General features: G+C 46.6%; 1 protein-coding gene across 3 annotated transcripts in view; it reads left to right on the forward strand.

The window, feature by feature from the left end:
* Positions 1–27868, forward strand: part of RGS12 (regulator of G protein signaling 12) — a 169584-nt gene that overhangs the window by 15191 nt on the left and 126525 nt on the right. For 2 of the 3 annotated variants that reach the window (XM_019479123.2, XM_006262642.4), the window contains one exon: positions 887–2856. The exons of the other annotated variant lie outside the window; for it this stretch is intronic. In XM_019479123.2, the coding sequence (XP_019334668.1) occupies positions 997–2856 (1860 nt within the window). In that variant the 5' untranslated portion in view covers positions 887–996. The remainder of the gene's footprint in view (positions 1–886; positions 2857–27868) is intronic. 3 annotated transcript variants of the gene reach the window in all.

The following is a 27868-nucleotide window of genomic DNA, read 5'->3' on the forward strand; positions in this document are numbered from 1 at the left end:
TTGAGGCAACCTTAACTAGTCAATGTTGGGGCCAAGACCAGAAGGGTCAAAAGGGCCAGGGGTCCACTGCGAGGATGCCCAGAGCTGAGGACCTGGGGTTCCGACTGGCCTTGGAGGTGAGGCTAGGGCCTGTGTGGCCAAAGGTCCCGGGGAGGCCACACCCAAGAGGGGGAAGAGTGCAGGGAGCTAGGCAGCCCAGAATGAGGGCGGAGTAGGCTGCCTGATAGGAGGGATCTAGTTGGGGTCCAGACTGGAGGGTTATGGGGCCCAGTGTGGGGCCAGAGCTATCAAGAACTTAGATGCCATCTGTGAGACATGGGCTGTAGGGTAGGGAAGGTTTCGGAGCCACAGATAGTGTCCCCTGGCATCAGGGTGCAAAAATGGGCAGCCTTCCGCCTAATTAACACCCTAATTATATATCATCAAGGCATGGCAGGCGAGAGAGGTGGGTGGTTAGCCCAGAAACAGGTGAGTGAGCCAACTTTTAACTGGCCCTGGGAAGCCCCCCTGTTACAAGTATATATGCATTTAATTTGAAGGGAGGCAACTTAGTCCACGGTAAGAACATTGGGCTAAGAGCCAGGAGACTTAGATTTATTCTAGACTTTGCCACTAAGCTGTTTTGTTAATTTGGGCAGGTCACTTCATTTGTCATCTTTGATTTCCCACCTGAAAAATTATTACAATTACCTTTGCAAATTGCCTTGTTATCTACATGGAATGTTTTAGTAATACCTTTTTGTTTTGGCATTAGTAAAGTAGCAAAATATCTCTTTTGCCAATATTTTAGGATTTATCTTCTGTAGCAATTTTGATAAATATATTCCTGATCACTAAGAGAAACGGGGTATTGATAAGTATCAAATCTTTTTTTAATTTCTTTTAGGATTTCATCAGATGAAGAAATTGGAACTTCTTTCCTATTATCTCCTGACACAATGAACAAGAATGATTTGGACTAATTAGGAGATCTTCCAGTTTCAGAAAATAACCACAATGTATAGACCAGGGGAAACAGTTAAACGTCGTCTTAATGTGCATGCTCCTCCTCGAATAAGAAGTGTAGAAGTTGCTAGAGGAAGAGCTGGCTATGGGTTTACCCTTTCTGGGCAAGCCCCTTGTATTCTTAGTTGTGTTATGAAAGGAAGCCCTGCAGATTATGTGGGACTTAAAGCTGGAGATCAGATATTTGCCGTTAATGATATTAATGTAAAAAAGGCGTCTCATGAAGATGTGGTGAAACTAATAGGAAAATGTTCTGGAGTCCTACACATGGTGATTGCTGAAGGTATTAGTCACATAGACTCCTGCTCAAGTGATGAAGAAGTTGGTTTTTATGATGGGAAAGGGTGGCTGAAGCCAAAGCCTGATTCTAAAGCCTTAGGCATAAATAGAGCAGAAAAGGTTGTTGAAGAAATGCAATCTGGTGGAATTTTCAACATGATCTTTGAAAATCCTAGTCTTTGTGCTGGGAATACAGAAAACTCTATGCCAAAACAAAGATCCCTTTCAGAGTCTGCTGCTGCTATATTTGAAACTGGAACTGAAGGTGTAAGTCTCAATCCAAATCAACTTTCTAAAGAAGAAATATCCAAAGTGTTGCATGATGATTCAGTTTTCCGAATTGGACTAGAGAATCCAGAGGATTTTGGATTAGATGCAAGTATTTTAAATGTTGCCATGGTGGTAGGCTACCTAGGCTCAATTGAACTGCCTTCAACAACTGCAAATCTGGAAAGTGACAGTTTGCAGGCTATTCGTGGATGTATGAGACGTCTTCGGGCAGAACAGAAAATCCATTCTTTGGTGATGATGAAGATTATGCATGACTGCATTCAGCTCTGCAGTGATAAATCTGGTATAGTGGCAGAGTATCCTGCAGAGAAGCTCGCATTCAGTGCGGTGTGCCCTGATGATAGGAGATTTTTTGGGCTAGTTACAATGCAGAGCAGTGATGATGCAAGCTTGGCTCAGGAAGATGAAGGAGTTCTAAGGACATCTTGTCACGTGTTTATGGTAGATCCAGAATTATTTCATCATAAAATTCATCAGGGTATAGCAAGACGTTTTGGACTAGAATGTACAGCAGATCCAGACACAAATGGCTGTTTAGAATTTCCAACATCATCTTTACCTGTTCTTCAGTTTATCTCTGTCCTCTATAGGGACATGGGGGAGTTGATTGAGGGAATGAGAGCCAGGGCTTTTCTTGATGGTGATATAGATGCCCATCAGAATAATAGTACAAGCAGTAACAGTGACAGTGGCATTGGAAACTTTAACCAAGAAGAAAAAAGCAACAGAGTTTTGGTGGTTGATTTAGGGAGCAATCCAAGTAAACATATTCCTAATAGCATATGGGAAAATCCAGGAGGAAGAGGGCAAAATCAATCTGCTGTCCATTGGAATGGCTTCTGTCATGAGCAAGAAGGAAACGCTCCTTTAGAAGTAATTCAGAATGATAAACCACAAAATTTAAGCAAGCACTTGAGTCCTGCAGCTCGTATAGAAGTTCCACTAGTTTCTTCCCGAAATTCAGTGCCACCCTCCAAGAAAAGTACTATGGGCATGGGCAATCAAAGATGGTTGCCTGTTCATGTTTTACAAGATTGGCAGCATGGAAATGCCAGTGACCAGGAGTCTTATACAGATTCTACAGATGGCTGGTCCAGTGTTAACTGTGGGACTCTTCCCCCACCAATGAATAAGATTCCAGCTGACAGATACAGAGTCGATGGCAGCTTTGGTCAGCCCCAGTTAAAATCTCACAAAAATGAATGGTCTAAGAAAGTGTTTTGCATGCAAAACAAGTTTGGCCCACAGCACAATGTTAGAAAGTCTAAAGAAGAAAAAAAGGTAAGAATGTTCATATAATGATACCAGCTATTGGAAAACAATCTGAATTACACTCAGTTACATTTGTGTACTAATGCTTTTTTATGTGAAACATTTATCATTATAAAATTTGAGGTGGATGTGATAACCTAGTGGGGAGGAGGGGAGCAAACTTCCTAACTTCTCAAACTGCAAAACAAAATCATGACATGGTACAGGACATGAAATCATTGACTCTTGTGTCCCTTGAGTCTGGGCACAGCATCTCAGCTCAAATAATTTGTCATTAAACACATTATTGGAATAAATAATAAACAGAAAATCAAAGTACCAACACAATAAATGTATGTAGAGTTAAATAAAAACATACTTTTTCTTCTACTTTTGTTTCTTCAGAAGCTGCATTTAAACTTCCTGGGAGCTGCATTTTGGTTTCCCTATAAAACAGGCTTTTTTCTTTGTTTGGCCTCTGCCACTCAGCTTGGTGTGGTTCTGACAGTGGAAGTGTAACTTCCAGTACCTTTTTGGAGCTGGCTTAAACTTTTCTCTCAACTCTCCCTCCACTTTTCCAAATGTTCAAGGCACATGGCAGTAAAGGACCTGTCACCACAGCCAGCTCTGATCCTTTGCCTCTGCCTTCAGTGTAAAAGTAGGAATTACTTTGTAGCTTTAGTTTGGGTCTTCTCTTAGAAAAGTGCCTAGATAATATTATTAAATCTTAAAGAGAAATTTGTGTAATACTTGTATAGTTGTAGCAACTCCATCTCAAGAGGTTGGTGGTGTCTTTTGTGAATTAGTGGAAAGAATGGCAGATAGAAGAGACGTTGACCTTTTGGATTATCATTCATTTAATATAATTACATTTTTTGTGTTACTCTTGTAACCTGCAAGACTTACCTGAGCAAGTCTGACTTCAGGTTGACTAAGGTGTTCAACAAATCAGGTAAATCCTATGAGTTCTCCAGAGGATATTATCATATTTTCATACAACCTTAACACCTTGGCAACTGTTGATAAATCTAAGGGCAGAGTAGTGTCCTTCACCTCCACTAGATAAAGTTGGAAAGAAGAAAGTTTTTTTTTTTTTCTGGTATAATGCCAAGAAATGACACCCTACAATCCCATTTTTAGGGAAAAATGAAAGTATTTATTTGTTAAAAATTCCAGAAGAACGAAGGAAGCTTGTGAATGAGTATATTAAAAAATGCACCTTAAGAATGTGTATTGAGTTTTCAGACTGCAGCAGGGCAGTGGCTTCTGCCATTTCCACCTGGAAAAATGCCTGGCCCAAACCTTCAGCTTCCTCCTTAAACCAAATCTAAAATGGAAGGTCTTCCTTTTTAGTGAGAGAGATTTTTTTTTAACACCAGAATTGATGAGGCTCCAGGAAGAAAAAGAGATATGATGGGGTTTGGCTATCTATCAACAAGCAAAGAGAGAACATTTGCTGATGGTGGTGGTGGGTGCACCAGTTTTTAGGAATGAAAATACAGAAGCACTCATCCACATCTTTTTCTTCCCACTTTGCTCAGAGAAGACAATTTTACCAATAACAGTATCCACCCCTGCCGCCCTCTCAACAAAAGCTGTGCTTCAGATTTAGACAAGAAAGCAAATAGTCATCTGAGATAGATATAACGTCTGGCTTTATGTCACCAGCTTGATGTGTACCTGCCTGTAAGCTTTAGTACATTTTTTATTCACATTTATTTCTGTATCTCTGGACTCTGGCTGCATTATTCTGCCCACTGTTGGGTTTTAGTAAGCAGACAAGTGAACTTCAGCAATTATCTGCCTCTTTCCAATCCTTAGCCCTCTTTCTTGGTAGGGACTCATTTTAATATGAATCTCTTGGTATCAGTGGTTCTTCTCATACTTAGGATGAGGGCCATCAAGCTTGCAACCAAGAGTTCTGAGGCAAATGGCGTTGTTTAAGATACTTGCTGGTTCCAAGGAAAGATGGAGGCTATATCCCCTACTAGACTTCAGGAAATATTGTTTTTGAGATTGAACCTAGTCTCTATCGTATTAACATTTTTCTGTATAGCAGGGGTATACTGTGACTGGCAAGAAGCTTGAAAGGAAGCAGAGCAGGGAGGTATTTTTCCCCTTAAACTAAATTTAATCTAATACATTAAAGTAATATAATATATCTAATACATTTTAATAATCTTTTTCTATTTTCAGGCTTAGAGCTTGGCAAAATAATATCTAATTGTGATTATTATTTTAATTTAATTTTGGTGGGTAAAATTCTTTATTTCCATAGACAGGTCTCCATAAATTCACATATTGAGTTTTCTCTCTATTCAGCCTCTACCTTTTATCTTATTTTAAGTGAAAGGGCGAGTTGTCATTGAATGGCTAGTTTAGGATCATTGAGACAGGAATAATACTTAAAATCTTTTCTTTTCAATATTAAAGTTAATCATTGGTCACTAGATCCCGTTTGGATGAGTCCATTAAAATGTCTTTTCTTTTAATCTCTTCCCTTTTTCATTTACCATATAGGGAAAAAAAACTTCTGATTTTAGGGTGTTATCATTCAGAAACCATTTCTCCAGTTCACTTCAAAGAAGTTGAACACTCCTAACCTTGACATTTTTAAATATGTGGGGGGTTTTTGGATATAAGCATGGGGTAAAAGTGAATTTATAATGTGGACCCAATTGCAGCCTTATTTGCTTGTTAAGCCTCACCATTTCTGTGAAATATGCATTTTCCCCATTTTAGAGAGGGTAAGTGACAATGCTAAATTGCCAGATTTCTGAGCTCATGTTTTAACCATTCAACTTGAATTCTTTTGCTGTTGTTGTGGCTTCTCTTAGTCATTCACTAGGGATTGCTAAAAGTAGCAAAATATTTCTCATTTTCTTCAGAAGTAAAAGACTGAATTAAGCCAAACTTGATCTATTGCCTATTATACCTTGTGCATTGGATTATCTTTGAAGACTTCTGTTATTCAAGAAGCATATTGACTGCATCTTAATCATAATAACTTTGGCTACTGAAAATAGGGCAAATCTGTGCAAGATTGTTTACATTTTTGCTAGAAGGCAGTAATAATCAATATTAAACAGATGTGTTTTTAATGCATCTTTGGCCGATAATACTTTATTCTCTGGAAGATTAGAAATTTTGCTATTTGGCTTTGCTTGTAACCAGAAAAACTGAGAGATCATCTTCAGTGGTGCTTGTCCTGAAAATAAAAAAAAGACAGATCCAACTTCAGAACAGGATAAAAGTTATATGCAAATATTTTAGTTAACTTTATATAACATGCATGCCAGTCAGTTTTTCTATTTAAAAAAAAAAAAATTTGTTGAAATAAGTAAAAGGCAGATATTTTAGATGCAAAGACAGTGGTTGCAAAGCTGTCTAATTCTTATGTTCATTTTTTTGCTGCGTAATTACATGTTTTTTCTTTCTTTCTTTAGTTTACTTACTAACTGAAATTGCTCTACCCCAGCTGTTTATAAAGCAGAATTACTAACAGCTGGAATGCTGTGCTTATGCAGTACAGTTTTATGTAACTTTGGAGTTTTAGTGCCGTTATCTGATTTAAGATGCTAGTATCTTAAAAAAAACAACAACCCCCCCCCCAACAAACCCAGAAAAGCCCCCCGAAGAAAAATACCAAGAAAATACCTATGTCATCCGGGATTCCTGCTGTCAAAACTTCAATTAGGCACTTTTCTTTTACACATTTTGCCAAATGCTCATCTTTGCATAGTGTAGTAGGTCAGATAGTTATCAGTGCCCGGTTTTCAAGTTTTTGGGAAGAAGGCCAATTTTCCAAATTAGAATTAGAGAATCAAGTAATAAAAATATGAAAATAACAAAAAAACATAAATGCCAGATTCTTTCAGGCAAAAGGATACTGAGTATTATAAAGTATGGTAAGTAGGTCAGCAGATTCTCTAGACAAGCTGTAGTTACTTATCCCTCCCTCTACACCTTTAAAGTATGTAATAAGAGGACAGGGATTTCCTATTATGCCTAAAAAAAAAAAAAAAGAGTAGGAAATTAGGGGGTTGTCCTCAGTTGCCTCTGTGGTTCACCATGCCCTAATATATGAAGTGCCCTCAGTTTTTGTTGCATGTTATAATGATGTACCAATGGCTGAACCTCTTTCTCTGCCAGTTTGGGGACTATGGAGCGATGAGGGGGGGAGAGGGCATCCTTGATGTAGAAGAACTAATGGGCAGAAATGAACCTTTTAGCTCACCTTTTGTTTCTATCTGTCTAGTCTCTGGTCCTGGCCTCCATTCTGTAAAGACTGATGATTTCTTGGTGTGCAATAATCAAAGTTAATTGTAGTATTATAAACAGAGCTGAATAAGTTTTTTCTAGTAGATAAAGACACTGTATTTTCAACTAGAAGAATTTTTACTTGGAAGAGCAGCCTCTTCCTCAGTGTGCAGGCCTTTGTAGGCAGATAAGTAGAGGCAGGCATCATGTCACCCCTTTCTTTTCAACATAACAGTCAAGGTGCATGAGGTTATTAAGAAAGATAAATGTGAGCAGCTAATGGACACCCTGTAGCCTCCTGCATGCTTTAATAAGCAGTGCTAATATGTGGACAATAATGGCCAAGGTCTGGAACGGGCTCCCAAGGGAGGTGGTGCTCTCCCCTACCCTGGGGGTCTTCAAGAGGAGGTTAGACGAGTATCTAGCTGGGGTCATTTAGACCCAGCACTCTTTCCTGCTTATGCAGGGGGTCAGACTTGATGATCTATTGAGGTCCCTTCCGACCCTAACATCTATGAATCTATGAATGTAAGCATAGTCCTCTCAACCTAAAAAGAAAAAATGAAATCAGAGTCTACAAGCTTCTCCCTAAGAGAAAGAGGGGTGATGTTAATGGTCATAATTAGAGGTGCACCAATACATCGGCTCATATCATATTGGCACCAACAAAAGGGAAATTGACATTATTGGCCTCTTTTGGCTGATGTGGCCAATAATGTCACCGATAAATGCCATGTGCGTGGGTGCAGCTGCAGCACAAACGCGGCCAGCCTGGCAGCTTGGAGAGCAGCATCCAGCTGGTAAGTCTGTTGTGGGGGAAGGGGCAGGGGGAGGGAAGGGGAGTGGAGGGGGCAGATCAAGGCCCCCATGGTGGAGGGAAGGGTGGGGCTGGGGCAGGGGCAGGCATTGCCCAGCTGGGGTGGGGCAGGGCAAGGGGATGGAGCCATGAACAGCTTGTCATGGGGGAGGGTGACTCTTGCTGCTGTGTTCATCCCTGGGGAGGCAATTTGCTGTAGACCCTCTGTAGTCCCCACTCCCAGCACCGCCGCCGCCACCCACCCCAAGTGCAGCCCCGGTGCAAACCCCTGCCAGGAACAGCCTGGTGCCACCCCCAGCCTGCAGCGGGCAGTCCTTGGGTGTGTGCAGTGATGGGAGTCATCTTCCCCCTGATAAGTTGCTCGCACCTCTGTTGCACACCCTGCCTCAGGAGGGTTGATCCAGCCCTTGCCCCAGCCCCACTCCCTCCCTCACCATGGGGGCATTGATCTGCCCCCTCCATGCCCTTTCCCTCCCTCCTGCCCCCTCCCCCTCAACTGACTTACCAGCTGGATGCTGCTCTCCAAGCTGCTGGGCTGCATATTGGGAACCAGATTGGTATTGGCCAATATGGCTCGTTAATAAATGGCCATTGGTATAGGCTCCAAAAGTCTTTGTTGGTGCACCCCTAGCCATAGTAGATGTTCTATGAATGGGAGCTATAGAACCTGGCCTCCCCTGCGAAGGAACTAGAATGGTGGTTTTCAACTGGGGGTACGTGTGCTCCTAGGGGTGTTTAAAAGGGTTGCAGGGGGTATGCAGAATTCTGCATGCATGTGTGCAGCCAAAGTGTAGCATGTGGGTGGCCAGGGGTGCAGCCCGACCATGTGAAGAGCAGCAGGGTCTGGCTGGTAAGTTTGTTGTTGGGGGGGGGGGAGTGGGGCTGGGGCTGCCCAGCTGGGCGGGGATGGGATGGCTTTTGCCACTATACATGCCCCAGGAGGGCATGGGGGGGGCGCACATGCCCCCAGATCTGCGTGCAGGTTTGGGCAGGCTGGGCTTGCGCCGGGTTCTTTGTGGTGGAGGACTGGGCCGGGTTGCACTTGGGGCAGGTGACAGTGGCGCTGGGAGGGTGGTTGGGGGGGGCTATGGGGAATTCTAGAGTGGCTGCAACCCCCCCCCACACTGTAAGCCTGCTCCCGTAGGCCTCTGTGGTGAAGAAGAGTGGGGCTTGGGCTAGGGCTGGAGCAGGGGTAGGCGCTGCCCAGCCAGGGCGGGAAAGACCCAGGAGTGGCTCATCTGGAGGGGCGGGGTGGTGGCGGCTCCCACTGCTGTGCTTGCCCTGAGAGGGCATGGGGGGCGTGTGCCCCTGGAACTGCATGTGGGGCGTGGCAGGCTGCAGGCTGCTGTGGGCTGGGACCAGGGCAGCACTGGGCTATTCCCAGCGGGGCTGGGCTGGGCTGTGCTGTGGGCGGGGTTGTGGGGGGCTATGGTGAATTTTGGGATGGCTGCAGGCCTTCCCGTAGCCTGCTTCCAGCACCGCTACCACCCACTCTGCACACATCCTGGCCCAGGCCCCTCTGGGAAGAGCCCAGTGCCGCCCCAGCCCGCCCTGCCCCACGTGCAGATCTGGGGGCACGTGCCCCCATGCCCTCCCGGGGTGCATGCAGCAGTGGGAGCTGCCCCTGCCCCCCCCCCCGGACAAGCCACTTATGGCTCTGTCCCATGCTCTACCCCGGCTGGGCAGCACCTACCCCAACCCCATTCTCTCCCTCACTGCAGGGCCCTACAGGAGCGGGGCTATGGGGGGGGCTGCAGCCCCTACAGAATTTGCCGGAGCACCCCCCAAGTCCCTTCCCTGCACCACCGCCGCCGACCCCGAATGCAGCCTGGCTCTGCCTTTGTCAGGAAGAGCCCAGTGCCCCAGTTTGCAGCAGCAGACTGTCTAACCCCTGTGTGCAGATCTGGGGGCTCGTGCCCCCCACGCCCTCCTAGGGTGCGTGCAGCAGTGGGAGCCATGCCCCTTCCTGTGCCCCCCGGGTGAGCCGCTCGTGGCTCCATCCTCTGCCCCGTCCCCGCTGAGCAGTGCCTGCCCCTGCCCCACTCCCTCCCTCACCGCAGGGCTTTGATCTGTCCCCCCTTAAAAACAAGAAAAAAATATAAAGGATACACGAGGTGAAACTTTGAGACAGAAGGAGTACACTTGTTAAAAAAGGATGAAAACCCCTGAACTAAGAGCAACATGAAATAAATTCTTTACTCTAAAAAATAAAATTAAGTCTTCAAATCAGTTCTCATCCTGAAGTGTCTTAGGAAAGCCATGGAGAAATCAGAATTTGAGAGAGGGGGAAGGAGGGAGAGGGGGAGAGAAATAAATCAAGTTCTTTTAGGTTATGTCTATGCTGAGGTGGTAGAGTGCTCAGCTTACCATTGGAGATTGAAGCTGGGCCGACCTGCTCCTACTCCGTGTGTGTTAACCCTGGAAACGAGTTAGTGATAAATACCTTTGTTTGCCCTATGATAACATTCTTGAATATGCCAGAGACCTAGATTTTGAGCCCATTGGTAAGGCTGCCCTTATTTCCACAACAAGATTCCTTGATGTAGGGTGGGAGTCAGGTTTAGGAGGTTTATTTTCGTAGCAGTGCCACTCAGCTTGGTAATGCTGGAGTGTAGATGTACTGTTTGATAGACTTTAAGTTCCCCCAATCATCCTAAGAATTCCTCCTCTGTACCTGGCTTGAATTCATCTCTCTTGAACAAGTGTGACCAGAATGATATATTATATTGTATGTCTTAAGTGTTTTTATAGTGGCGTTAATGCTGCCTTATCTCTACTGGAAATACCTTGCCTAATACATGTGTAAAGAAAACAAATCTTATTGTGGATGTAGCTCATTGATGGCTCATAGCCATCCTGTGATTGACTAGACCATGCAGGTCTTAACTTCCTCTCTCATTTCTAAATAATAAGCTCTTAGTTTGACAGAAACTAATTCGAATAGTCAGTGACTGCATGACCTTGTATTTTGTGCTGTTACATTTCATACAGGTTTGTTACCCTGGTCTTTTAAGTTTGTGGTCTAGGTTTTCCTTTATGATTTGAAGGATGGTTATCTCTGTCTTTCAGTTTTGTAGCTGCTTCTTAAACTTTGCTTTCTTAGTATGCTGCTGTTTATGTGGGTCCCTGACCTTTGATTTTAGCAATAACTTTATGGATATTTACAAAAGGTGCTCGCAGTGTTATTAGCAGTACTCACACCAGAACAGGTTTATATACAGCTCTTTCTGGGTAGCTACCTTATCCAAGCTTTCTGCAGAGTTAGTCATAAAGAATACCCCAAATGAAGACAATGCTGAAAAGCCAGCTTTGTAGAAGTCACTTAATGCCAGCTTTATGGATTCCTCCTCTTGAAGTGGAAACATGCATTATATTCTACATAGAGGGCACGTCTACACAAGACGCTTAATGCAAAGTAGCCTAGTACACTGCATAGTAGTGTGCTGGGCAAAAACTGTGCTAATACACTACTGCACAGTAGTATTAGGTTACTGTGCAATAAGCTTCACTAAAAAACCATGCACTGGCATTACTGCGCAGTAACTGTAGTTTCTGTGTGTTTAGTTAGCACTTCATTCAGCAAGTACTAAACTAAATGCACAGTAACTACTGTGCATTAATGAACATGTAGATGTGCCCAGTATCTTTTTGCAGGAAAGGTGGGAGAAGTTGTGAAGTCTTGCCACAATGGCCAGCCTCACATGGGAAGTAACTGTTTATATGCTTCTATCTCTTGTATGTGGATAATCATAGTGGGATGATGCTCACATGACTGCTAAAGACACTTACCCAACTGTGTCCCTTTCTTTCCACGAGGATTCTTAACTCAGTCAGATGGATGAGTTTAAGCAGTCTCAGCTAGGATTTTCCAGTTGGTAAACCTTTCAGAACAGTTTTCAGTGCACACCTGCAAAGCTTGAGGGATATCACACTTGTGCTGGTTCAAGGACTGTCCAAGTCATAGAATTATATAAAATTAGGGTTGAAGGGGACCTCAGGAAGTCATCTAGCTCAACCCCCTGTTCAAAGCAGGATCATCTCAGCCAAGGTTTTGTCTAGCCAGGTCTTAAAAACCTCCAAGGATGGAGAGTCCACACCTCTCTGGGTAACCTTTTGCAGTTCTTTACTACCCTCTTAGTGAGAGAGTTCTTCCAAAAATCTGAATTAAAGTTCCCTTACTGCAACTTGAGGCCATCGGGTGCCTATTCATACGCTCCAGTGTTGGGGGAAGTGTTTTAATTAGAGCAGTTCTTAGAGCCGTTCTAATTAAAATGCCACAGCATCTCATGTGTTCTGCATTCTGTGTTTTAAAATGGTCATTTGATGAGTTTAAGCACCACTGCTGCCATTTTGAAATGTGGGACACTGAATGCATGAGATGTTGCAGCATGTTAGAGCATTCTAATTAGAATGCTCCAGCAGACTTGGTTAGTCAAGTCTGCTCAGACACCATGAGTATCTGGTGTCTCTTGTGTCAAGGGGGGTATGTGCTGACAGGGGGGTACCCTGGCGGCTGATCCCGCTGACTGGTGGAGCGGGGGGTGGGGAGTCTCCCATGGCCAGTCTCACTCACCGTGGAAGCTGCAGTGTAGCCCTGGAAGCGGTGCAGCCACTTTTGCTGGTGGTCCCACTCCCTGGCCAGCACTCGCAGCGGGGTACTGGTGCTCCTGCCCGCTCGCTAAACAGGGAGCAGGGCCTGGCAAGGGGGAATTGGTGCTCTCAGGGGGTGCATGTGCACCCTCGTGCTTCCCTTATGCATTGACCCTGTCAGACACGTTCTAATTGGAATGCATCAGAGCACATCCTTGTTCTGTTATCTGCCTCCACTGAGAACAGTCTTGCTCCATCCTCTTTGGAACCGCTCTTTAGGTAGTTGAAGGCTGCTATTAAATCCCCCCTGAATCTTCTTCAGACTAAATGAACCCAGTTCCCTCAGCCCCTCCTCATAAGCCATGTGCTAGCCCCCTAACTATTTTTGTTGCCCTCTGCTGGACTCTCTCCAATTTGTCCAAATCCTTTCTGTAGTGGAGGGCCCAAAACTGAACACAGTACTGCAGATGCAGCTGTACCAATGCCAAATAGAGGGGAAGAATCACTTCCCTTGATCTGCTAGCAGTGCTTCTACTAATGCAGCCCCGTATATTGTTAGTCTTCTTGGCAACAAGGGCACACTGTTAACTTATATTCAGCTTGCTGTCTACTGTCCCCAGGTCCTTTTCTGCAGATATTCTGCTTAGCTAGTTAGTCCTCATCCTTTAGAAAAGCATGTGGTTGTTCCATCCGAAGTGCAGGACTCAAGATTTCTTTTGGTCCAATCCACCAATTTGTCAAGGTCTCTCTGAATTCTAGCCCTTTCCTCCACTGTATCTACTACTTCCCCCAGCTTGGTGGCATCTGCAGACTTGCTGAGGGTACACTCTATCCCATCTTCCAGCTCATTCATGAAAATATTGAACAAAAGCAGCCTTAGGACTGACCCCTGGGGCACTCTACTTGATACCAGCTGTCAACTAGACATTGAGCCATTGACTACTACCCTCTGAGCCCGATGCTCCATCCAGTTTTCTATCCACTTTACAGTCCATTCATCCAACCTGTTACAGTCCATTCATCCAACCTGTACTTCCTTAGCTTGCTTGCAAGAATGTTGTGGGAGACTGTATCAAAAACATTGCTAAAGTCAAGGCATATCACATCCCCTGGTCCCTCTCTGCATCCACAGGTCCAGTCGTGTCGTCATAGGAGGAAATTGGTTTGGTCACGCATGACTTGCAAATGCATCCATGCTGACTGTTCCTAATCACCTTCTTCTCCTCCAAATGCCTAGAAATAGATTCCTTGAGGACCACGTGCTCCATGATTTGTTCAGGGACTGAGTTGAAGCTGACTGGTCTGTAATTCTCTGGATCCTCCTTCATCCCTTTTTTTTAAAGATGGGTATTATATTTGCCCTTTTCCAATCCTCTGGGTTCTTTCCCGATTTGCTTGAGTTTTCAAAGATAATAGCCAATGGCTCTGCAATCACCTTGGCCAACTTCCTCAGCACTCTCAGGTCCATCCTGTCCAGCCTCTGAGACTTGTACACATCCAGCTTTTCTAACCTGTTCTTGTTCCACTGCTGGCTGCTTACCTCCTCCCCAAACTGCTGCCAGGTGCAGTAGTCTGGGAGCTGACTGTCTATGAACACGGAGGTACTTCAGCCTTTGAGTACGTTAGCTTTCAGCATTGAGTATTTAGCCTTTTCTGTATCCTCAGTCACTTTGTTGCCTCCCCCATTTGGTAAAGGGCCCACACTTTTCATGATCTTCCTCTCACTGCTGACATACTTGTAGAAACCCTTCTTGTTACCTTTCGTATCCCTTGGTAGCTGCAACTCCAATTGCGCTTTGGCCTTCCTGATTTCATCCCTGCATGGCTGAGCAACATTGTTATGCTCCTCCCTAGCTGTTTGTCCAATTTTCTGCTTCTTATAAGGTTCCCTTTTTGTGTTTTAGCTTACTGAAGAGTTCCCTGCTAAGCCAAGATGGTTTCTGCCATACTTGCTATTCTTCCTGCACATGGGATGGTTTGTTCCTGCACCCTCAGTAAAGTTTCTTTAAAGTACAGCCAACTCTCCTGGACTCTTCTCTGCCTCAAACCAGCTTCCCAGGGGATCCTGCCCATGAGGTCCCTGAGTGAGCCAGTCTGCTTTTCTTAAGTCTAGAGTCCATACTCTGCTGCTTTTCTTTCTTCCTTTCTTCATAATCCTGAACTCAATCATTTTGTGGTCGCTGCTGCCCGAGATGCCATCCACTACTATATTCCCCACCAGTTCTTCCCTGTTTGTGAGCAGTAGGTTGAGAAGAGCATGGCTCCTAGTTGGCCCCTCCAGCACTTGCATCAGGAAGTTGGTTCCAACACTCTCCAAAAACTTCGTAGATTGCCTGTGTAGTGCTGCATTGCCCTTCCAGCAGATGTCAGGATGATTGAAGTCCGCCGTGATAATCAAGGCCTGTGATCGGGAAACTTCTGCTAGCTGTATGAAGAGAGGCTCATCCACCACTTCCTCCTGGTCTGGTGGTCTATAGCAGACCCCCACCACAACATCACCCTTATTGCTCTCCCCTCTGAATCTGACCCAGAGTCTTTCAAGAGGCCTATGTCCAGTTTCTTTGTGGATCTCTTAGCAATCATATGGCTCTTGTACATGAAGTGCAACTCCTCCTCCTCCTCTTCTTCCCTGCTTAGCCTTCCTGAATGGTTTATACCCATCTATGACAGTGCTCCGGTCATGTGATCTCCCACCAAGGCTCTGTTATTCTAATCACATCATAGTTCTGTTACTGGGCAAGGACTTTTAATTCTTTCTGCTTGTTTCCCAGGCTCCATTAATCTGGTCCAAACAAGATCACAAGCACATCATAAACTGGCGAGAGCTCAGACCAGTCCAATATAAGAGTGTAGTCTGTGGACTTTATCTGAACTCTGTTTATCTGCTGAGTGTGATAAGCAATGCCTCATTCTTACCATATTTTAACGGGCAAAGGGGAGCAAGGTCCACAGTGTTTCAAGTAGATGGCTTGGCTAGAGGGAAAATACAATCAACTGACTCTTTTTTTTCTTTTTTTTTTTTTCTGGGGGAAATGGGTGTTATGGCTGGCTTGCCTTATAGGCAAAAGCTAGACCATTCAGAAGGGCAATTACACCCAGAGGCTGTTGCCTTGGCCTGTTTGCCTCCTGGTTGAGTTGTAAGCCTTCTGGGTTGTTGGCAGGGACAGAAAATTCAATAAACAGATACCTTGTTGCAAAGGTGGCCAAGGGACCTTCTATGCCTTTGCTCCCTTTCTTTCATGAGGACCTGGTGAGAAGCGGCAATGTTGTTTATGTGGTAGTTTTATTTTGGTTAAAGAGGGTCTTGGTTCTCTGACTTCCTTGATATAGTAAAGAGAGCTATTTTCTCATTAATTTTTTTTTCTGAATTGACAGAATCCAGATGTCTGCTAGGCTTTTGTATACAGTTTCTTAAACCTATGTGATTATGCAGAAGAAGTAATACCCAGACTTTGTGGCTTTCAGAAAGAAATTACTATACACACTTGATTCCAAGTTGAAGCCCCCCCCCCCCCCTTTCATTTAACCACGGGGGAGAAGCGCCTCATTTTGGAATCAAGTACAAGGTGGTGGGGGACAGGAGCTGGAGCTGCAGCTACTGTCTACCCCCTGTCACTCCTCCCTCACAGTCTGAGGCCCCTGCCACTCTTTCCCCATCTCTCACTGTGCTCTTTTACCTCCCCTGCCCCACCCTTGCTTACCTTTGCTTTGGTGCTGGGAGGCTCTGTCCCCATTGTAGCACAGAACATGGACCCAGCCTGGCCCTGTAGCAGTGGTGTCAGTTCTGTGCAGCTGCTACAGGGCTGGGCTGGGCTTCATCAGTGCTCTGTGCTCCATCTGCCAGGTGCAGTGGGGACAGAGCCTGTTGCTGCCAGAGCAAAGGTAAGTGGGGGAGGGGAAGTCAAAAGGGGAGGGGCACTGAGGGGGTAAAGGCTTTAAAGGGGAAAATGGAGAGAAAGAAAAGTGAAGACCCAAAGCAGTAGGGGGCAGAAGTGGCGCGGAGGGGATAAGGGGGAGGTGGGAGCCAGAAGCCGAGGAGGGAGCAAGTTGCCTCTCATACTCATCACCTGCCCCCCTATTGCCTGCCCCCCGCTGCTCCCTCCACTGCCTGCCCCCGAACTACCTCCCCTTCTGCATGCCTGCCTACTGCCTGTCCTCCAGCTGTATACCCCGTTACCACCCCCCTCATCACCTGACCCCCCCCACTGCATGCAAATAGTAGGGAGAAGAAATTTAAGACAGTTTTCTAATACAGAGGTTTTCAGCTTGGGGTATGCATAAACCTGCGGGTATTTTGGAAGGCCTCAGGGGTACGCAACAGTGGCGTGGAGAAGCCGGCAGCACTTCTGGTTTTGCTGCTGTGCAGGGGGCCCCCCTGCTTCTTGACCAACCACTGTGGGTACCCTGACCAAAAAAGTTTGAAAACCCCTGCTCTAATAATTAGGTTCTATACATGGAGAATTATAGCACAGTTATAAATATTCTGTATATAGACTCCAATTATTGGGGAGGGGGTTGTCTTAGCTTTGGGGAAATACAGTGCCAACTCTGTACATTGGAAGGCTTTGTTGAGGTTTAAATGTTGGTGTCTGGATAAGGGTCTCACCTTTTACATTTGCGTTAGTACCAGGCATTCATGAGTTTGGAGTTCAGACAGTCAAAAGATTCAAGGTGCTTCTTTGTCTATACTGTGATTAGGATGCTAGACAATAGTGGATTTTCCTTTATCAAAATGTCCAGTGGTTTTCTTTTTCTTTTTTTTTGTTTGTTTGCATGTTTTTGATGGTTTTGTTTTTTGAAAGCAGCATATTCCCCCTTCCCCCCCTAAAGTGCACAGGATTCTTTTATGAGAACTTTCTAAGAGGACGGTCAAGCATTAGAACAAACTGCCTAGAGAAATTCTGGCATCTCCATCCCTGGATATTTTTAAGAGACTTGGGTGGGATGGTTTAGTCAGGGGTGATCCTGCCGTGAGCCAGGGGCTGGACTAGATGAGCTCATGTCCCTTCCAATCCTATTTTGCTATAGTAGGGATGCAAACATCAGCATCTCTTTACAGGAGAAGGCTCAGTATGGTAAATTTTAATTTTTTGGAGGCAGAAATAGAACACTGAGTTAGCATATTTTTTGTGCTTGAGATAAGAGTTGCAAAAATTATGTGAGATCTGGAAAATATATATTATAATGAAAGACTGAGAGAGCTCAATCTGTTTAGTTCATAGAAGAAAAGATTAGGAAGTGAAACATGTCAAGTTTGTAATAAACCTTCTCCCTGGATAAGTTATCTAAAAGTAGCAACTGAAGTCAACAAAATTTAGTAGTTGGAAGTTGACACTAAATTAATTCAAAATGGAAAAAGAAGTGTAAAGTTACCGTAGTCTTTGGGACAGATTGAAAAGAGGTGGAATAAATTTTCCATTACTTGGAGCCCTGAAATCAAAGTGGGGGTCTGTGATGGGATCCAAGCCCAGAGGTGCTGTGGCATTCCCCCTGGTGGACACATGGCTTCCTGTTCACTCTGACTCTGGTGCTCTTCCCTATTGTTTCACCTGGTACACCTTGATGTTGTTCAAAAATGGGTTGGGAGGCTGCTCCAAGGGCCCAGAGCAGGTTCAGTTCCTGGCAGATTTGCTTTCAGATACTCTGTTGTGGTCGTTTCAGCCCTATTGGTGCCCAGGCGCCTGAGGAGCTGTGTTCATCCCCATAGCTATCTGTCTCCATAGCCATGCCTATGCCTTGCAGATGGTGTATGGCAGGGGCAGGCAATTATTTTGGGTGGAGGGCCGCTTACTGAGTTTTGGCAAGCCATTGAGGGCCGCATGACAGGCAGCCCAGGGCAGATAAATATTAATTTTCTAAATTTTTGGGGGGCCCCACGGGCCGGATAAAATGGCCTGGCGGGCTGCATCCAGCCCGTGGGCCGCATTTTGCCCACCCCTGGTGTATGGTATCACTTTAGAGGGGCTGCCTGGTCGCACCACGGTGCATAGCCCTCTTAGGTCTCAAAATCTTTGTTGAGGATCGGCCTTCCTGGCTTCGTCCCCTTTTCTCTGGCTGTCTCCCTCAGTCTAGATTCGTTGTGCCAGACCTCAGCTTCTGGGCCCTCTGGCCCTGGTCTTGCCCCCTTCTTGGGCTCTAGGCTTTGGCCCTTTTGGCCTCAGACTGCCTCTCTTGCCCCGTTCTGGCTTTGGTCCTCTCGGTGTCAGCTACCTGTCTCTTGTGCCCATGCCCCTGGCAGGGCTCAAAACCTTGGCACACCCCTCAGACATCCTCGTGGCCTCCTTTCCACCTCTTACAGCCACATGTGGTCCCCTGGTTTAAACTAGAACAAAAAGGCAAGTATCCGCTTTAAAACAAGACCTCCCTTACTCTGGGTAAAATAAATGTTTAGCCAGCTTTCCTTTCCTGAAGCTCTCACCTCTCCATTCTCAGTGTGGTTTGGTATCTGCCAGTGTGTCTCCTGCAGTCCCTCTCTCCTGGGAGCCCTGTTCCTTGCAGTGTCCCGGGCCTGACTGCTTGCCTTCCTCCAGGCTCTGGGTTTGTATGCCCTGGAGTCCTGCCGCTTTGGGTTGAGTGACTCTAGTCCCACACAGGTGTTGTCTCCTTGCATCTAATGGGCAGCTTGCTCCTCGTTCTAGTTGAGCCCTGCTGCTTGTAGCCTTTATTCCATGGCTGTCTGGGAATTTGCCCTTTTCCTCCAGCTTGTTGTTGTGCAGCTAACCTTATCTTGGGTACCTGCCTACCTACACCACCAGACTAGCTTTCGGTGCTACCCTTTTGCGTAACAGGGGCCTTCGGCTCCCTGTTACAGGGTCTTTCTGAAAGTTGTGCTCCTGTTACTACATCTCCATTCTTTCCTTATGGGACCCAAGTAAGGATACCTGTTTTATTTAGCTGTATAGGAAGGACAAGATAATTGTGGTCTCATATTACCTGTTTACACAGTCCCTAAGTTGTCAACCTATTCTCCAGTTATTCAGTTAGATGTAAGAACTGCTTACTGAAATGTATGCATTTTGTTATGGAGGGATAACACTAGACTATTACAATTGTCCTTTCTGGCTTTAAAGGGCCTGTCTATATAGTGGCAGTGGTGTTGTCCAGGGAGAACGTGACTGAGTGTATCCTGGCCCCCTGAACTTGTTAATGCAGCTTCTCTCTTGCCATTGATTTTCCCTACAACCAGCTGCTGGTGGTAGTGGGAGAAACAGCAACAGAGGTTGCAATACGGGCCATTCAAGAGTGGCTGATCCTGCTATAGTGGGGTGCTTACCTACAAATTCTGTGGAAAACTCTGCTAATATGCTCCACAGCTGGAAGTTTGCTGGTGAAGGTGTTCTTCATCATGGTGTCTGTTCTCAAACCCTCACTCTCTGGTGAGTCTAAAAGCTCTGGGGATGAGCCTGAAACAACCAAACTGGCCAGTTTCTGGCTCTGGAATGCCTTAACACACCAGCCTGTTTGATGAATGGCACAAGTGGCATGGGTAGTCCCTGTGTGTGGCAGGGAGCAGAAAGCACAGGAAGGGAATTGGAGTGGTGGAGGTGTAGGCTAAATTTGTGGCACGTCTACCAGAAAGGTTGACCTCCGCTGTCTTAGGAGACTCAGATGTGTTGGGCAGGGGTAGGGAATGCTCAGTCCCATCCTTCCCAGGCTCTAATGCTGGGGCAGTATAGACAAAGTCTGAATAGAACTGTCTTCCCTTGATGCAGGCTTGTCTCAAGCTTGTGGTCTAGTTTACAGGAATACATCTCCAAGGAATCAAAATTTTTCTGGGAGAGATGCATGCCAATGGATGGAGTAATTGTTCCAACCCAGAGGTAAATGGGTTTTGGGGAAAAAAATTAAAAATAGTTTATGGATATCTGCACAAAGCTCTAACTTTCATTTTTTGTACTGCAACTCCTAGAGTTTGGTACATATATAAGCGCATATTTTTACAAGCATTTTTTCAGAGGCATTTGTTCTTGGGAACTCTTCCTCTTGCTTTGTGCATTTTCTCTTTGTACATCTTGCTTCTGTAATGTTCAGTCCCATTTTTAAAACTCTTCTTTCTTTTAATGTTATTGCTTGTACTTATTAGAGGAGATAAGACTGATTGTGTTCGTCTGTTGAACAAGTTCACCAAGAGCTCTGGATAAATAGCCAATATGGTATTTGTAAGCATTTCTATAGTATACAGAGGTTCAAAGAAAGTATACATGTAAAAGGTAAGTTGTGTTCAGTTCTAGTTAAAAAGAGTTTTGATGCTTGATAAATGCACTTACTGGAATACATAAGAGGACGCCTCAGCTGATTCTGTTGCTCGGAATATCTTTAAACAGATTGGGGAAGACTTTTTGCGAAGGTGTTTGGTTTCATTTGGTTGTGAATAATTGATAGGAACTTTTTTTTTAGGACTTCATCAACTGACTGACTCCTTTTTCTCTCTTCCCTGTACTTAAGCACCAAATTAGAATATTCTCTTGACCCAGCTTCCCTCTCTGTCTCATTTGCTTGTTGAAAAATGTCCTCCTTCTAATATGGCATCCTTTTCTACTCATTTTTCAGCCCAGCCCTCTGCTACCTTATCTTAGTTTTTTCCAGTCTCATTTCATAATGCTCAGTCCTCACTCATTCCTCGTTTACTGCAGTGTCTCTTGTATAGCCCCAGTATTGATGACGTTGCTCCCAAAAGCCCCATCATTTTGTGTATTTCTACACTCACCTTTCCCTGAACTGATACAGCCATCTACAAACTGCTGCTAACCCACTTTTTCACCAATTCTGTTTTTAGTGCTTTGACATTAGTGTAATTTAGTTCACACACCTGTTTGCAAGGTCAGGTAATCATGTAAAAATGTTTCCCATAAAGCTATTTCATATTTGAAAGAAAAGTATGATCATATTTTGAGCAGTGCTTATTTTTAAGTCAGTAAATCTTCGTTTGACAATTCCTGTTGGCCATAGAAGATAATCTGAACCAATCACCAAACGTTTTAATGTTTGATTGTACCAGCTTTCTGTATGTTAGCTTCTTAGAGCTGCAATAGTAGTCTGTTTTTTGTGTGCCAATTTATAAATAAAGAATGAAAATAGGGCTTGGGATATTATAACACTTTTGTATGCCTTTGTCTTCCTGTGTGATGTCTCCTTTTTCCTCTGCTGCCACAGCATAAAAAGATTAAGCCTTTGAGAGAGATCTCATGTTACACCTTCCCCATGACACTTAGTACTGAGAATGCAAATACTTGTGTTGCAAACTTTGGGTGTTTCCACTGCTGTGGTACTTGCCTTTCAATACTCAGCTGATTCTCATATATCTGGGCAGACTGTTAGGAACTCCTCACAAGAGACAGACCTTCAAAAGTATTTCACAATACCCAATTTCTGACTTTTTAGAGAGAGTTTAGTTTGTCTACCATCCTAGAGCTTGGTTTCAGGAATTTGGTCTTCCTTCTTAGAATTATTTTCTACCAGCCATCTTTTCCTGTGGTTCTGCTTCTTTGGTCTCGCAGTAGTAAGTTTCAGGAAGGGAGTGAATATGGTAGATGATACAAGAGTTGATAAGCCTTTTTCCTTTTGGTGAAGATTGCCTAGGTAGCAAAAAAATGCTTTTAGTACATTTGTTAGCCAGATGGCAGTATGTTACTTTGGAAAATATTACTTTCAACTGTAGTGATTTTTCTGTAACTGCTTATAGTATAATGAGGCTAGGAAGAACTGTGACATCCTCCCTACAATTCCTCTAGCTATAGACTTGAATGCTTACAGGTGTGTTACCTTTAGGATCGCACACAAATCTTTGGTTGTAATTAGTTGTTCCTTTTTTTGTTTTTGTGTGTAGGTAGGATAAACAGATTTCCATCTCATGTCTTCCTTACAGAATGAAAGTCCAGTTTAGGGACTAAATCATTGCAAGGATATGACAGGCAGGTGGGGAAGAAGACTTCAGCAACAACTTAATGAGACATGAACTATTTGGTGGAGATAAATAGTGGTCTGCCTTTAGTGCAGTGTTCGGGTTCAGTCAACTCCCCAGGGCATCTCTTGCTTTTCGCTCAGTGTAAGGGAAAGACCCTCACTGGCTGAGAGGTGGTCTGTACATACAGTTTTAAAACTGTTGTACATTGTTCAAGTCAGCTAGGCAAATGCTTAACTTTAATGGGTTTCCACAGATTTTATAAGCACTTCTTTGGCACTGTTTTAGTCTCATTGTGGATGTGGTTGTATTTTCCATGTTTGCTCTTATGTGATTGCTGCGTGTCCTCCAAGTGCTAGATATTTATTTTTGGATCAGTGTGTCAGAAAACCTCAAATGAATTTTTGATTGGGTAATAGCTTCCTATTTTTGTTTGTATTCCTATATAGTTCTAATAGTGGTTTTTTCATACTCCATATGCTGTGCTTGTTTTTTTACTGACTTTAAATAAGCCCTTTTAAATTTTAAACTGGGCCATTGACATGTGCTTAATATCTGGATCCAATGATTCAGAAAGCAGTCTAGAATCTTCTTTCACTTAGAATGTAACTGGAGTTGTCTTAAGGCGCTGGTCTCCAACCTTTTTAAGGTGAAGATCACTTTTTGAAGAAAAGGGCAACCCAGGATCTACCACACCCCTTCCCTTCCCTCCCCCCCTGCCCAGCAGGTCAGTCTGCGGGGAAGGGAGGGGGCAGATCGAGGCTCCTGTGGTGAGGGTGGGAGTGGGGCAGGGGTGTGTGGGGCCCTGGGTGGTGGGAGGGTTTCTGGGGCTCCGGACTGCGAGTTTCTGCCTTCCCTGCTCTTTCTCCCCCTGCCCTGCCCCAATCCCAGCCAGGCAGAGCTGCATCCTTCCTGGCTTGGAGCTGCAGCAGGGCTGGTGCTTTTAGCAGCTGAGAGCCTGGAGCAAGTAGGGGCAGGTTCTCCCCTAGGCTCTTGGTGTCTCTGGGACCCTTCTGTGCCCTGGGACATGGTCCTTGCTGCTCTGCCAAGAGGAAATGGGTCCTGGCTGGAGCCTGGCTCTGGGAGCAGGGTGGGGGAGGATGGAACGCGGAACCCGTCAGGCAAAGGGGGCAGGGGCCAAGCGGTGCCTTCCTGGGAATAGCCTGCATGGGCAGAGTGCCCCAGAATTCTGCTTCTCTGGCCCAGGTGTGGGGCAGGTACAGGCTGGGCAGCCCCAAGGCAGGGTTAGGTCCCAGCTGAGCCGTGCCTCCTGCCTGGAGGAGGCCACAGAGCAGCAGTGCGGGACCTGCCAGTGCAGCCATGGCCTCACAGGGGTGTGCGCTAGGATCCTGCTGCCATCTTCAGCGAGCTTGGGATGAGCATGGTGTACAGGGCACATACCCCCTGGTCCTTTGTCAGGGTGCCTGCAGTGGTGGTAGCCCTCCCACACCCCTGGATGAGCTGCCTGGGCTCTGACCTTCCCCTGGCCTGGCCGGGGCCCCACTCACTTGGTGGCAGATGGCACAGAGGGGGATTGGCCCATTTACCTGGTCTGGCCTTGGCGGCAGGGGACACAGCTCAGCCCAACCATGTGTGTTCCACTGCTGCTGGACTGTGTCCTGTCTACTCTCCACGTGTGTCCCGTGGCTCCCGATCGCAGAACTTCTGACAGTCAATCTCAGTCTGGGGGAGCTGAGCACACGCTCATAAATGCATGCATGTATGTATGTGGCCAGCAATACAGCCAGGTATTACCCGCTGCCTGCGGGTAAGTCTGAAAGGGGCATAGGTGACGGGTGGGAAGGTGGCGGAGGGAATAGGTGATGTGTGTGGGGGGCAGATTGAGGCAGTGGTGGCAGCTTGTGCTGAGCAAGGGAGGGAGTGGGGCAGGGTTGGCAGCTGGGGGCACTACTTGCCTGGGGCAGTGCGTGGGGCCTGGGGCAGGGGCGGGGACGTGTGGCTGTGAGGCCCGGCTGAGGAGCAGGAGGGAGAGCCACAGGCAGCTTATTTGGAGGAGGGGGCTGAGGTGAGGGGGAGGCTCCCTGCTACTGTGCGCACTACCAGGGAGGGTTTGGGAGCCACGGGTGATGTGTTGGGGCAGGGGTTAGGGGCACCTGCCCCCCCTTCCAGATTTGTGCTGCCACAACAGAGCATGGAGTGGCAGCCTGGTTGGACCTGCACCAGGCAGGAGCTGCCTCTGCAGCCCAGTCAGCAGGACCCAATGTGGGAGAGGGGAGTGGGGAGATGAGGCTTGTTGCTGCTGCCACTGCCGGGACCCCTGTTCCTGTTGCACTTCCAACAGCCTGAGGACTGGGAGGGCTGTGCTGCCCTCTACTCCTCCTGCCAACAGCTGCTCATGCACCAGGCCATGGCTGTACCCCTCCCACGCATTGTCTATGTCCCTCGCCATAGACTTACCTGCAGGCAGCTGGGACAGCTGCTCTCCACCATGCTGCCTGGCTGCTGCTGCCGCCACTCCCCTCAGGCTGCCCGCACTGGCCCCACCCAACCTCCCCTCTGGGGTAGAGCTGCGGCCTGGTGTATGAACAACTGGTGGCAAGAGGAAGTATGGGCAGTACCTCCCCCCTCTCCCAGTCCATTACTGCTTGTGCTGCCGGTGGCATGGGGGTTCTGGTGACAGTGGCAGCAGCAATGTGTCTTGTTGCCCCATGCTGCCCTCCTGGGCTGTGGAGGCAGCTTCTGGCTGGTGCAGGTCCGACCAGGCAACAGCTCTGTTCCCTGCTGTGGGCACACAAATCTGGGGTGGCATGTGCCCCCATGCCTATCCCCGGTTCATCACTTGTGGCACCACCTATGGTTGGGCACCCCCTAACCCCACATACACTCTCTCCTGCCCCATGTGCTGGGGTGCTTGGGCCTGGGGGCAGCAGGTGAAGAGTGAAGGGCACTGGCAGGACAGGGGGTGCAGGTGGGCAGTGAGGGCACTCGCAACTCAGGGCTGCTCAGTGCCACAAAACAGTGAAGGGGACAGCTACAGCTTAATGGTGACTTGTTGAGGGCTGCAAGGGTAGTCCCACGCCTTGACAGGTGCCCTGCTCCCTGGACACCATCTTGGGACCAGAAGTCCCACCCCTCACCTCTGACCTTTACCACTGGAAGTTCCTCCCCTTGTGCCCACCCCCGCCCCAGTATTTTTTTGGGGAAGGAGGGGTTGCCATCTTGGAACCAAAACCCCCCCCCAAATCATATACTAAAAATCAAACACCTACTATAACCTATTTTAATTTTATTTCAAAAAATATTTTTGACATGATTTGTGTTTGCGTAGTGTATATTGAAGCGATTGCGTAATAACTCAAAAATAAAGTCTTACTCTTGTATATTGTGTGTGGGCGTGGTTGGGGTGGGTATGTGTGTATGGTGGCTTTGTGTGGGGGGGTATGGCTTTGTGTAGGGGTGTGTGGCTTTGTGTGGGGGGTCTATAGGGTCTGTTGAGTGTGTGTGTATGTGTGGGGCTTGTGGGGGCAGGATGTGGGTCTGTGGCATTTGTGGGGTGTGAGGGAGGGTGGGGGTGTGTGGGGACCCCCCCCCACACTCCCACCTATGGCACACAGGCTCTGCCACTGGCAGCAGCAGCAGCTGCAGCAGGTGGTGGGTGCTCAGGGTACTTGTGGCCCATGCAGGCCTGTGCCAGGAAGCGGTGGGTAGGGCACCCCATCACTTCTGGATGAGTCTCAGGACCTGCACAGCAGGGAGCAGTGAAGGCAGCCAGCTCCATTGCTCAGGGCTTCCTCCTGTGGCACTGGATTCCCGGGAGCTGCATACGTGCCATGTAGAGCCCTGCGTGATAGAAGTGGGCCAGCCTGGCTCCCTCTTTGCTTTCATTTGCAGCACTGGATGAAGCCGTGCACTACCAGGTGGCAGCACCTGCATGGGCCACAAGCACGCTGAGTACTTGCCACCTGCTGTGGCTGCTGGTGGTGGGGGCTATGTGCCGTGCGGGAGTTCCCCAGCCTCCCTCACACCGATACCTTGCCCCCCCCCCACCAAGCTTGTACTTCCACTGGCCCCCTGAGCACAGGCACTGCTGCCAGCCCTAGTCCCATGCTCTGTGCTCTGGCCCAGCTGCAGCTCCCCCTCCTACTGCCCCTGCTGCTTCCCTGCCTGGTGCCTGGAGCAAGCGGGATGCTGGGGAGGCCAAGCAGGTCCCCTGGCAGCGGCAGCAGCATCCATTCTGCCCACAAAAGTGGGAACAGGGAGCGTGGGCTGAGCAGGGTACTATTAGTTGGTGAGCACCTGCAGGCTGGATGAAATTGCCTGGTAAGCTGGATGCGTCCTGCGGGCAGTATTTTGCTCGCCCCTGCACTAAGACATAATGTGCAGCTGCTTTGTCTGTTGGTTTCAGTATACCATTTTCCCTCAAAATACTGGTTATATCAGTGTAACTGGCTGTAGAAGTGCCTACCTTATTTTATCATATTTGTTTGTTTCTCACAAAATAGAGTCTTTGAAATTCTACAGTTGGTAGTGGCATAATTGAAAAGTAGCCAAGCTTTCTGATTACATAGATGTACATATGTGCGTGCGTGCGTGCGTGTGTGTGTATAAAATATAGGAAGAACACTGAGAGTATAGACAAACTGACAAATTACAGCAAGTTGATGTGGGATAAATACCTGCCCACTTTAACCGCTCTTCAGTAATGGCTTGTGAGCTACTGCACACTAAGGGAAAGGACAAACTATTACCATGAAACAGCTGATTATATGTTAAGTCAGAGGGCAGGAGAACAGGCCTTGTGCTGAGAGGTTGAGAGCTATGGGACTCTTCAGCCTGGAAAAGCACAGGCTTGCGGGGGTGGGGAACGGGACCTGGTGGCTGCCTAAAATATATAAGGGGTGTACATCAGGTACTAGGGGAGCACCTGTTCACCAGAGCACCCCAAGGGATGATAAGGTCAAACGGTCACAAACTCCTCCAAGACCCTTTCAGGCTGGGCATAAGGAAGAACAACTTTACAGTCTGAGCCCCCAGGGCCTGGAACAGACTGCTGCTGGAGGTGGTGCAAGCACCTACTCTGGACTCTTTTAAGAGACATTTGGATGTTTAACTTGCTGGGATCCCTTCGCCCCAGCTGACTTCCTGCCCCTGTGGCAGGGGGCTGGACTCAATGATCTCTTGAGGTCCTTCCCAGCCCTAATGTCTATAAGTCCTTAACTTTTTAAAATTTGCTATTATTTGTTCATTTGTCCATTCTCTCAGTGTACTGGGAATAAACCGTTGTTCCAATCTATTGTAGGCTAATAGCAGTGGATCCTTTTGAATGTAACACAGGGTCCACTCCTTACCAAGGATTGCTTCAGAGTCAAACTTTCATTTAAGTGAAGAGAAATTATTCTAAACCTTGAGATTCCAAGCAGCCTTAAAATAGAAACCAAATGTAAACTTAATGTGATGATATTTGCTTAGATCTGCAAATAACTTGAAAAACATCTCTGAAAGTTATGCGCTGT

Source organism: Alligator mississippiensis, chromosome 2 (genome assembly GCF_030867095.1).
Source record: "Alligator mississippiensis isolate rAllMis1 chromosome 2, rAllMis1, whole genome shotgun sequence".
Lineage (NCBI taxonomy): Eukaryota > Metazoa > Chordata > Crocodylia > Alligatoridae > Alligator > Alligator mississippiensis.